Raw genomic sequence first — 11,349 nt, 5'->3', positions numbered from 1 at the left:
AAAAAATAAAAATATATTTTTAAATAAAAAAATATTTTTAACCGTCACCGTTACCACAATCTTAAACAAGTTTTTAGTATAGTAAATGTTGCTTTTTAAATTACTTTTTAAAAAATACATCAAAGTACTTTTTTTATTTTTAACATTAAAACAATTAAAAAAAACTAAAAAAAACTAAAAACATATTAATTTAAAATTTTAAAATTTTAAAAATCAAATATTTGTAAAACGCAGCGGGAAACAATTTCTAAACTCTTTGCGGCTGCAAGAAATTTTATCTGAAGGAGATTTCTAATAAAATTCTAATAATAAAGAAAAGATTGATAGAAAAAAGTAAGTAAATTGTTTGTTATTTAATGGTTGATAACTATATAAACTTTTGAGAAAAAAAATTGAATTTACAAGGATAAAGTGCGAAGTATTTGCAAACTAAAATATAGTTTATCCAATAAATGTTGTGTAATATTTTTAATTTAAAAAAAAGGTTTAGAAAAATATATTTTATCCTTATACGCTACTTATTACATGTAAATCGTAAAATCTTTCGGATATTTTTACATGGAGAAAAATATTTCACTGATTCGATAGTGTGGTGTGAAGTGTAAGAATTTAGATAGTGAAAACTGAAAAAGGAACAAGTAGAACCGCCAGGTGCTGTAGCCTATTTGGATTCTCTAGAATAGAATCCTTAGCGGGTTAAAAAGCAAAAAAGAAATTCTTCGCCTTTGGCTAAAGATCAGTAAAATATAAGAACATGTCTTTCAAAATACCCTGCCTTTTTTTATATATATTATTAACCTGAGTATCCGAGCAGCTTTTATATATCTCGAGTAATTTTACGAATCCTGAAATTAACGATCATATAACTCTCCAATAGCTCTAAAATTTATTAGAGACAAACTAGTGATTTCTAGAAAATAAATCTAAAATCTAATTAATTAAGTTATACTCCTCAAAATTAATATCATACCTTTCTAGACCGTTAGGTTGCCCAAGCTTTAAACTTTTGTCTATTTGTTTTAGACAATATTTTAAAGTATTTTTTATTTATTAAAATATTAAAATAATATTTTTTTATTTTTAAAATTTTATTTTTGATATTAATATATTAAAATCAAAATATTCAAAAGTTTTCAAATATTTTTTTACAGAAAAAACTAACACACTAACACTACCGTTGATAGCAGGAAATACAATTTACATGACACGAGATTGATTTTATTGGCAATTGCATGTCCAGAAGAAAAAATGTCATTTATTGTAGGGAGAGACTGTACGGTGAATTATGAAAATAAATAAATAAATAAAATTCTACAACATTCTCCTCGTACATTTTAAAATACCAACACTAAAGTTGTGTTTGATTCGGAGTTGAAAACTGGAAATTTTAGTATTAATAGAGTAAATATTCAAAGATAAAGTGTTGAGAATATAAAAAAGTGATTGAAACGTAAAGTATCATAATGTTTGATTAAATATTAATGAATTAAGTCTTAAAGAGATGAAGTGGAATCTAATAGAGTAAATGTATGAAAGTGATTAGGAGAGTGATTGTGGTTGTTTTTTAAAGTATTTTTTATTTAAAATAATATTATAATAATATTTTTTTAAAAAAATTATTTTTGATATCAGTACATTAAAATGATTTAGAAATATAAAAAAAATTAAAGCAAAGAAAAAATAAAATAAAAATTTAATTTGTCCAAAAATGTTTTTGAAATACAAAACAAATAGAATATGGTGAAGAAAATTTAAGAGTCAACACTAATTGGAGAAAAAATTTTGTGGAGTAAAATTTTTGAGACTTTTTTTTTTCAAACTAGCCTTTTATACAAACAATCCAAAAAATATGTTATTTTTATTATATTTAATTAAAACTTTGATTTTAATTTACTGGTGGTGCACATGCTTTTTACACACCAAGTATATAATTTTAACATTTTACTCTTCATCACTTTTTTATATTGTTGATATTTCATCATTTAGAGAGTGTTTGGAAATATCGGCCAGCTTGTATTTAAAAAAAATTACTAAAAATTAATTATTTTTTTATGTTTTGAATCGTTTTGATATACTGATATTAAAAATAATTTTTAAAAATTAAAAAAAATAATTTTAATGCATTTCGACATGAAAAACACTTTAAAAAGCAACCACGATCACACTTCTAAACACATTTAACCACCAATTAACCTAAAACCAATTTTTAATCTTAATCCATTAACACCTTAACTTCAATTTTCAATCCTAGACCAAGCACAGCCTTACCATTTAACCTATCCCTAATTAGGTTAACACTTAACCCTGAAAATGAAGTGAAGTCCCAGCTCTTTCATTCCCCCCCCCCCCCACCTCTTACAAAATATCAAGCATGGTTAAGGAGAAAAAAATGTTAATCTATTAACATTTAACCCCCAATTAACCTAAAACCAAACACAACCTAATAGTAGTTTTGTGACTCTGTTTAATATGTTTGTCTTGACATTAATTATGATATGGAATCTTGAATTATGGGTTTTATTGTATGGTTTTGTTAATTTGTGGGTTACGTGAGTGAATCTAAACTCCATCCTTGAACTTTTTTTTAATCTAATTTCATCTATTTTTATATTTCCTTGCTTATTAAATTTTGTTAATTTTATGAAATCTAAACACACCTATATCTTCTCTATTTTGATCATTGATTTCTAATTACTTCAATTATAACTAATTTCAATATTTTTTCTAGTTTCTCTTCAATTAAACATCAAATTACATGCTCGTATTAATTTTTGACTAGCTGCAAATTAAATCCTTACCTAATTGTAAGTCTAAAACCTTTTTCTTTTAAAATTTTTGTTTAAAAATAATTATTTTTTGAAAAAAACATGTAATGTATTTTAGGAAAATTTGAAAATTTTTGGAAGGGGATAAAAATTGGGTTATACCAAGTGAAGATAAAATAAGCATCTTTATGTTATTTTTGGTTGATGGTGCAAGATACAATAAATAATACATAAAAGTCTATTTGTTAGTGTTATTTGGTAATAAGGAATGGAATTGTGGGAATGAAAATGAAAGTTTAATTCTTTATTTATAGGCATTTGGTTGAAATAAATACAATAAGAATAAGAATGAAATGGTGGAATCAGAATAAAAATTAAACATAGCTTCGAGATAATAAAAATAAGGATGATATATTGTCTTTATTTATGGTATACCTTTACCCATGATTATTAAGCTTGGGTGGATTTAATGGTTAGCTCAAAATCTAGCCGACCTATTTTGTGGCATTGGTTGAGTATCAACAAATCCAACTTAAAGTTGGAGCGAACAGCATGACAAGTCAACCCGCGACTTGAATGATCTCATCAAAACTTGATTTAATTTTTATTTTAAATTTTATTTTGCAAAACAATATTATTTTGACTTAAAAATAAAATAAAATAATATAATTAGTATTGATTTGGATTAACCCACCCAATTCTCAACCCTTGCCCAAGTCTTGAACTGACTCAAGTTTAATCACCGTACTTCTACCACTGTCACCACCTCAATCAATACCTTCATCAACAATAATAGCATTTTTTAGTAGGAAAATAAATTTTTATTATTATACAACCACCACTCATCTTCCATGAACACGTCTTATCATCATCATCATCATCATCTATACTCCCCCTCCACTACATCAACAGTGTTATTTTTATTATAACTAACATGATTTAAAGGATGCTTATTACATAGAAGGTCAATTAAAAAAAGATGACGAGTTTATCAACAAAGTTGACGCTGGGGGCTTAAGAAATGTTATGAAACCAAAAGTCAACATAATCAAGACTGACTATGAGTTCTTTATGGTCATGTGTTTTTATTCATGTTGATATATAGTTATCAATGCGAGCAGGGGAGATATGGGCAGTGGTTTTGCTGTAGAAATCAAGAACAACCAGGACAGTTACTTTTGATTTACACCAGTGGAGATGATGAAGAGAGAAAAAAGATATCATTCCATCATATACAAGTAATAAAAATAATAATTAAGGTGTTAATAGGTTTTTTTTTTATTTAACAAGGTGTTTTCTTATTGAAAAAAGCTAGACCAGGGCCAGGGAAGTTTTTTTAAATTCTAGTTAGGTTTTTATTTTTCAACTCATTAAATGCCAATACTGTGAATGGATTTATTAAGGTCTATAAGGTAATTTTAATTAGAAAAAAATTGAAAATGAATTTTTTATTTTTTAGATCTTAACTTGTGTTCTCGATGATTGATTTTTTTAGTGGCTTGAGCATTATCCGATATTAAAAAGAAAATCAAGAATCATGTTTATTTTTTGTTTTTTGTTTTGAATTATTTTTAGTGTTTTCAAGTTGTTTTAATATACTAACATAAAAAATAAATTTAAAAAATAATTATTGTTACAATATCAAAAAAATTATGAAAACTTCAAATAAAAAACATATGATGTGATTCCCATTTTAAGACGTGGAACATCACAATATTCAGATTTGGATCGCCATTCTCATTCTCCGATTCTCATTCCGATTACCTTATTCCTATTTCAAGCTCTTCATCCGTGTTTATCAAGCAACATATCGAAGACTTGACTTTAAAGTAATATAATTAGTTAAAAAATACCAAGCTTGAGTGTCAAAATTTATTAATTTTCCAAGTCAAAATTTATTAATTTTCCAAGTCAAAATTTGAAAGAATTTTTTTATATAATATAATTAGTTAAAAAATACCAAGCTTGAGTGTCAATTCAAAAGGTACATTCTTCGTCAATTAACATTGCATCTAATTCAATAATATTTTAGTTTAAAACTCTCTTCTGTACCATAAAAAAGAGAGAGAAAAATGGGGAGACAAAGATAAAACACGATAATGATAAAGCTTTAACCTCATAGGCCTTAGGTTCTGTTTAGCCCGGCCTAGCTAAGAGAAATCTATAGGTCCCGACCCAGGTCCATCTAACCGCTCCAATTACTCGACCCGAATAAATCCGAATACGTCATACCTACTTAGCTTAGCACCAAGCCGATTCTCTTCTCTCACTGCCGTTTCTTCCTCTCTCTTGAACCTCCAAGCGCACGTTGTGGCCTCGAAGAAACCCTAATCTCTTACAGTACCAAAGATGTTAGACATCAACTTGTTTCGTGAAGAGAAAGGCAACAACCCAGAGAAAATACGCGAGTCACAGCGCCGTCGTTATGCTAACACCGAGATCGTCGATGAAATCATTCAGTTTGATAACGAATGGCGGCAACGTAAGTGTCCTTCGCTTTATTCAGTACGGCAGCGTTAGTCATTTGATGTCGTTCTTAACTGTTGTCAGATGTCGTTTTTGTGTAGGTCAATTTGAGCTTGATAGTTTGCGTAGAGAGTTTAATAAGCAGAACAAAAAAGTCGCGCAGCTCAAAATCGTAAGTAATTTTAATCAATTTCTTTCTTTTCATTTATTAATTTAATTTATGCGAAATTTGATTTACATAATCCGAGCTTAATTTTAACTGATTTTGTATAAAAAAAGGCGAAAGAGGATGCAACGGAAGCGATTAGAGAGACTGAAGAGACGAAAAAGTTGATAGCAGATAAGGAAAAGGAGGTACAAGAGGCTAAAGATGCACTGTATTCAAGATTGCCAACTATTGGTAATCTTGTGCACGACTCAGTCCCGGTTAACGATAACGAGGTGAGCGTGTTGTTGTTGTTCTGTGTTTTTCTTTGAATGGTGGAATGACTGGTTAGAAATGTGTGTTGTGTAGGATTTTAATGCTGTGATTCGGGCATGGGGGGAGAAGCGTGTTGAGAAGAAATTGAGGAATCATGTTGACCTTGTTGAACTTCTTGGAATTGCGGACTTGAAGAAAGGTATATGGACATTTCATATCGCTGCCTCCTTTTTTGGATTGATTCACAGAGATTGATTGACATGCATGCAAAAATTATGGCCAACATGACTATCATTAGAATTTGGATAAGATAACATGTGAACATAAATTTATCTTGTTTGTTCTCTTGCTATAGTTGTTTTAAGTCTTGCAAGCAGGTTTAATTGTTGGGGTTTTTTTGTCTAATTTGTTGAAATATGCTATGTTTACAGATGTTTGATATGATTGTTAGAAACCCTCGAGCCTAATAAATGGAACTTGACCTCAGCTTATATGTTTGTCTAAACCTTAGTTACCAGATTTGTGGGATCCCCCACGATTGTTTTCTGGAATGCACGGTCCAGATCGCGGTACATTTCTGATCTGGATTGCAGTGGTGTGCGATCTGGATCGTGAAAATTGCCGCCCCAATTTCTGGTGGTATATGACAGAAAAGGAAAGAGAGAGGGGAGTAAACTTTGTGCTAAAGAAGAGAAAATACACAGTTTAGGGAGAGAGTGAGAGGAGCAGCCCACCTTTTTCTATAATAATTCAACCTATTTTATTGGGCTACAATAGCCAATCGTTTAATTCATGTCTTGACGCTATTTTTCCTGTAATAACTTAAAATATTTTAACTAGTAATGCATTTTCTGTTATTTTCTTTTGTAAAACACTGAAAATTAATTTTTAGTCTTGGAGTCTTCCAACATCCATTGTGAAATCATTTTATTATTGTTCTAAACAAATAAGATAGAGTTTCAAAATGTGCCATGACCTAGACTAACGTACCAATTAAACATACCTCTAATGAACTATCAATTGATATAAGTGTGTATATCGTACTGTGATCATGATGTTCCAACGTTTTGGCAACTGTGGTCTTAACCGTTTGGCGCAATTGTTTGTCACCAGTCTATGAAGCTGGGCTTTTGTTCTTGTTTCCTTCTTCTTGACCATGATGGACTGCTTTCCTTGTTGACGAATCAGTATTGCTGGCTCGTCTTCATAATGAACCATAAAAATCATTTTCTCTATGGTGGTGTCTGTAGCCTGTAAGATGAGTGGTTTGGAATGGTTTTATGATGTAGCATGTGGAATTTATGCTAATTTGGATGTGTGCAAAATATGATTAGGTGCTGATGTAGCAGGAGGTAGAGGCTTCTACCTCAAAGGTGATGGTGTCCGACTTAACCAAGCATTGATCAACTTTGGCCTAGAGTTCTTGGAGAAGAGGGGGTACACAGCCTTGCAAACACCCTTTTTTATGAGAAAAGATGTCATGGCAAAGTGTGCCCAATTAGCACAATTTGATGAAGAACTTTACAAGGTGAGTTTTAGAATACCAGGGCATAAACATATTCTCTTAAAGTTCACTAACATCTCAAGTATATGAGAAAAAGTAGGAAAGGAACCTTTTGTTGTTTTTTTCTTTTTTGTTGATAATGAGGAAAGGAACCTTATTATTGAGTAACTGCCGTGATTCCCTGGTGGGAACACCGAACCCAAAACATTGTCCATGCACTCGAATGATTATAGACGATGGAGGATAGCCCAAACTATTGAGAGATTGGGCTTTAACTTATGTTTTAGTTTAATTTATATGAACTTTAATTAAGGTTTATTAATTAGGTTTTATTTGTTGGGTTTGATTTAATTATTGTTGGGTATTTTATTTAGTGGGTCATAAGCCCAATCACTTATTCTAGTTAGAGTTTTAGTATTTATATCCTACTTTTCTAAATTTTATGGACTTTTGATGAATTGAATAAAAATTGCAAAGTTGTATTTTTTCCAACCCCCATTCTTCTCTCTATTTGTTTTTAATTCTTAGCTTTTTTCTCTAAAAGCTTCTTTCTTTTCTGCTTTAATTCTTTGGGTTCATTGTTCCGCATCATTCTCTCCTTATCACACCATGTTGTTGGCGTCCAGATTATGAGATACTTCACTCCACCTCTTAATCTCTTAACCTCTCTCTCATTACCCTAGGTTTTGGTTCTGTATATTTTCTGTTGGGATCATATAAGTACTTTTCATTGCACGAGTGTATTATGCAAACTTTTGCTTTCATGGCTATTATTTGCAATTCATGTAGCGCATTCTTCTATTCGGATTGGGGGCCCAACCCCTCTTTAACGATAGTCATATTTATGGTTGTGATGCTATGCTAGTTGTTTGCTGCCTTGTACATTAGGGTCTTGCTTAATTGAGAATGCCAAAATGAGTTTATAAGTGATGCGCGCTGTTAATGTTCTAAGCCTGGAGTTTAGATTTGCTAAATTCTTATATGTCGTGCTATTAGCACTTAATTTTGTTAAATATCATTCATTTCTTACAGTTATTATTTTTCTGCTGTGTAGGGCTTTTATTATTACTTTTATTTTTATTTGTTGGGTGGGCATTGGTGACTTATCTTTTTTTCTTTGGGTTGTTGAAGTAGTAACATGGTTCATGTGCTAAATGAAAACTTGCTTGCTTGTCACCTTCTACTTTCTTACTCACTCCACCATCCTCCTCATATCATTATTTATTCTGATTCATCCAGTGTGTTTTTCAACTTACAATCATACAAGTCCCTTTATTTATGGATGTGTGGCTGCAGTAAAAGACAGTGGTAAATGACTATAGATTCTAGATTGATGACATTTTTATCGAAGTTCAATAGGTTACTGGTGAAGGAGATGACAAATATCTAATCGCAACTGCTGAACAACCACTATGTGCGTATCATCTTGATGATTGGATCCATCCTTCACAGTTACCAATCAGGTTATAATAACTTTCTATGGCCTAGTTTTTTAGTGGGCAAAATAACCATGGTTGTTCTCATCTCACTAATTTCTTGTTTTTCCAGATATGCTGGGTACTCATCTTGTTTCCGTAAAGAGGCTGGTGCACATGGTCGTGATACTCTAGGCATTTTCAGGGTTCATCAGTTTGAGAAAGTGGAACAATTCTGCATTACCAGCCCAAATGGCAATGATTCTTGGGAGATGCATGAGGAAATGATCAAGAACTCTGAGGAGTTTTACCAGGAGGTATGAGATTACTTCTTACTTTTCTGGGAAAAAAATTAATGGTTTCCCATTTAAGTGGCCATCTCCTAACCTGCTTGATATTAACGAGTGATTAGTAACGACTGCTCCCAAGAACAAAACAAGCCCACCCTACCCATACTCTCCATCTTGCTCTCTCTGATGTGTGTGCACACTCCTCACTCAAAAGAAGCGTTCTAACAGTTGTCTCCATTTTCAAACAGCTAAACATCCCGTATCAAGTTGTTGCAATTGTTTCTGGTGCTTTGAATGACGCAGCTGCGAAGAAGTATGACTTGGAAGGCTGGTTTCCTGCTTCCAATACTTACAGAGAGCTGGTCTCCTGTTCGAACTGCACAGACTACCAGTCAAGAAGATTAGAAATTAGATACGGGCAGAAAAAGGTAACATTTATGTACTTATTTGTCTTTATTTCACTTTGCACAAGGATTTTTTGGATTCTTTTCCTTGTACTATGTTTATGTTGAAAGTGCTACAAAAGCTTGTTTGAACTCGTGAAAGAAGTTTCTGAAAGATACTGATCTGGCTTTTAGAAACAAAAAAAACCTCAAATTGTAGGAATAGCTGAAATATAGCTCTACACTGCATGTAAAAGCGCCCCCAACATAAAATTGGGAAAATAAATAAATAAATCCTAATCGAAGTCTAAAATGCCTTGACTTGCAAAACAATGCTGTCGTCACTTAAGTTTAATAAACACCCTTAAGTTTCTAGAACTGAATAGCATGGCAAATAAAACTGAAATCTCTCTCGTGGTTGTATGGATTATCCAATTGTTGATGGCTTCTAAGATATTGGTTACCTTTGTGTGTGGTTGCAGAGCAATGAGCAGGTAAAACAATATTGTCACTTGTTGAACTCTACCCTTACAGCAACAGAGAGGACTATTTGCTGCATCCTGGAGAACTATCAGAAGGAAGATGGAGTAGAGGTTCCAGAGCCCCTGAGAAAATATATGAGCGGCAAAGAATTCCTACCTTTCCAAAATAAGCCGTCCGCTGAAGGCAAGGGGAAGAAACCAAAAGCCTAGTTTTCCTCTCATTCTAAACACTCTCTGCAGGCTTCACTTTGGGTATTAAAATATGAGAATTTTGATTTGACTTCTAATATTGATCCCGCAGCAAGACTTCCAGCATATGATATTCCTGCAACACTAATATTGTTGTTGTGGTGTTAGCTTTCGATTCCTTGGCAATGAAATCGCACTTTTGCTTTCAACGTGTTGAGAAAATGGTAGTGGTGTTGGTTTATGCTTTTGCATATTTATGAGCAATGCAAAAGGTGATTATTCCACTATAAACTCGTCTTCTGCCACAGAACCTTCAGATGATAAAGGTGATTATTCCAAGTAATAAATAAATAAATCTAAACAAGGTAAATTCAAGGAAAAACAAAGAGACAAAAACATAAAAAAAACAAATTATTTTACCTTTGATTCGCGATGCCCACCACTCTGATCTTCCTTGACATCTTGTCTGCTATCCCTGCGCTTGCTGCGCTCGCTTGAAAACTTATTGCATGAAGGACTGGAACTGCAGGTCGTACCGCTTCTACAAAAGCTCATAAAAACCACATCCTCGTCTTATTCTGTCACTAGAAAAAAAAGAAAAAAAATAGGAAAGGAAAGAAAAGAGAAATCAAAAGATAGAGTTGCAAAAGGGTTGGAAAACCGTGGATCCCCTCCCTCCATTCCTTGCACATAGCCTTGCAAAAGGGGTCAAAAGATCTTGGATCCCTCCCTCTGCATTCCTTTTTTCACTATTCGTAGGGTTTCTGACCCCTTTTTCCAAGCCTTTCTTTTCTTGTACATCTAGAATCATAGATCCCTCCCTCTCCTTTGTTCTTCTTTGTTAACCCACGTCCTTCTTTGTTGTTCACCGTTTTTCTAGTCTTCTTTTCTCATCCCTCTCTTGTTTTTCCTGTAAAAAAAAAAGAAAGAAAGAGAAGGAAGAATATGGAAAAACAAAAAACAACCCTTTAATCTCAAAAGCCCTAAAAAGAAAAGACGTAATTTAACCATTAAAATCTTCTATATATATAGTAATTTCACCACACCATTTATTATTATTTTTTTGTTAATTTCTCCATAAACCTTCATCATCAATCTTGAGCAATTAGCTTCTACTTGGGAAATTCGAATCTTGATTTTATACCTTCTTCTTCAATTCATTCTATAATTGGTGACTTGTGCAGCACCTTTATAATTAAATTTGAAGAGAAAACCTAATTCCTCAAGTCTTGCGTTTCTTGGATTCCCATTGGTTTCCCGTTGCAAAATTGATCTTGAACCTATTCCTTCAAGAAGATAATAATAGATAGATAAGGTTGGCTAGATGATTGATTTCAGAGGTAAACATTAGGTAAATTAATCTATCTTTTTGGCTCCAATATTTCTTCTTCTTCTTTTGAGATTAGAAGAAATATTCTGTGGATGGGGAAACAA

General features: G+C 32.2%; 1 protein-coding gene across 1 annotated transcript; it reads left to right on the top strand.

The window, feature by feature from the left end:
- Positions 1-4,966: 4,966 nt before the first annotated feature.
- Positions 4,967-10,124, top strand: LOC133694546 (serine--tRNA ligase). The gene is made up of 9 exons (XM_062116090.1): positions 4,967-5,247; positions 5,333-5,403; positions 5,511-5,672; positions 5,746-5,851; positions 6,987-7,180; positions 8,516-8,619; positions 8,705-8,888; positions 9,110-9,289; positions 9,727-10,124. Exons 1-9 carry the CDS (start codon positions 5,115-5,117, stop codon positions 9,934-9,936), a joined length of 1,344 nt encoding a protein of 447 aa, XP_061972074.1. The 5' UTR covers positions 4,967-5,114; the 3' UTR covers positions 9,937-10,124.
- Positions 10,125-11,349: the final 1,225 nt, after the last annotated feature.

Source organism: Populus nigra, chromosome 5 (assembly GCF_951802175.1).
Source record: "Populus nigra chromosome 5, ddPopNigr1.1, whole genome shotgun sequence".
Taxonomy (NCBI): Eukaryota; Viridiplantae; Streptophyta; class Magnoliopsida; order Malpighiales; family Salicaceae; genus Populus; species Populus nigra.
The sequence above is the reverse complement of the archived record's forward strand: the minus strand, read 5'-3'. Positions and strand labels throughout refer to the sequence as shown.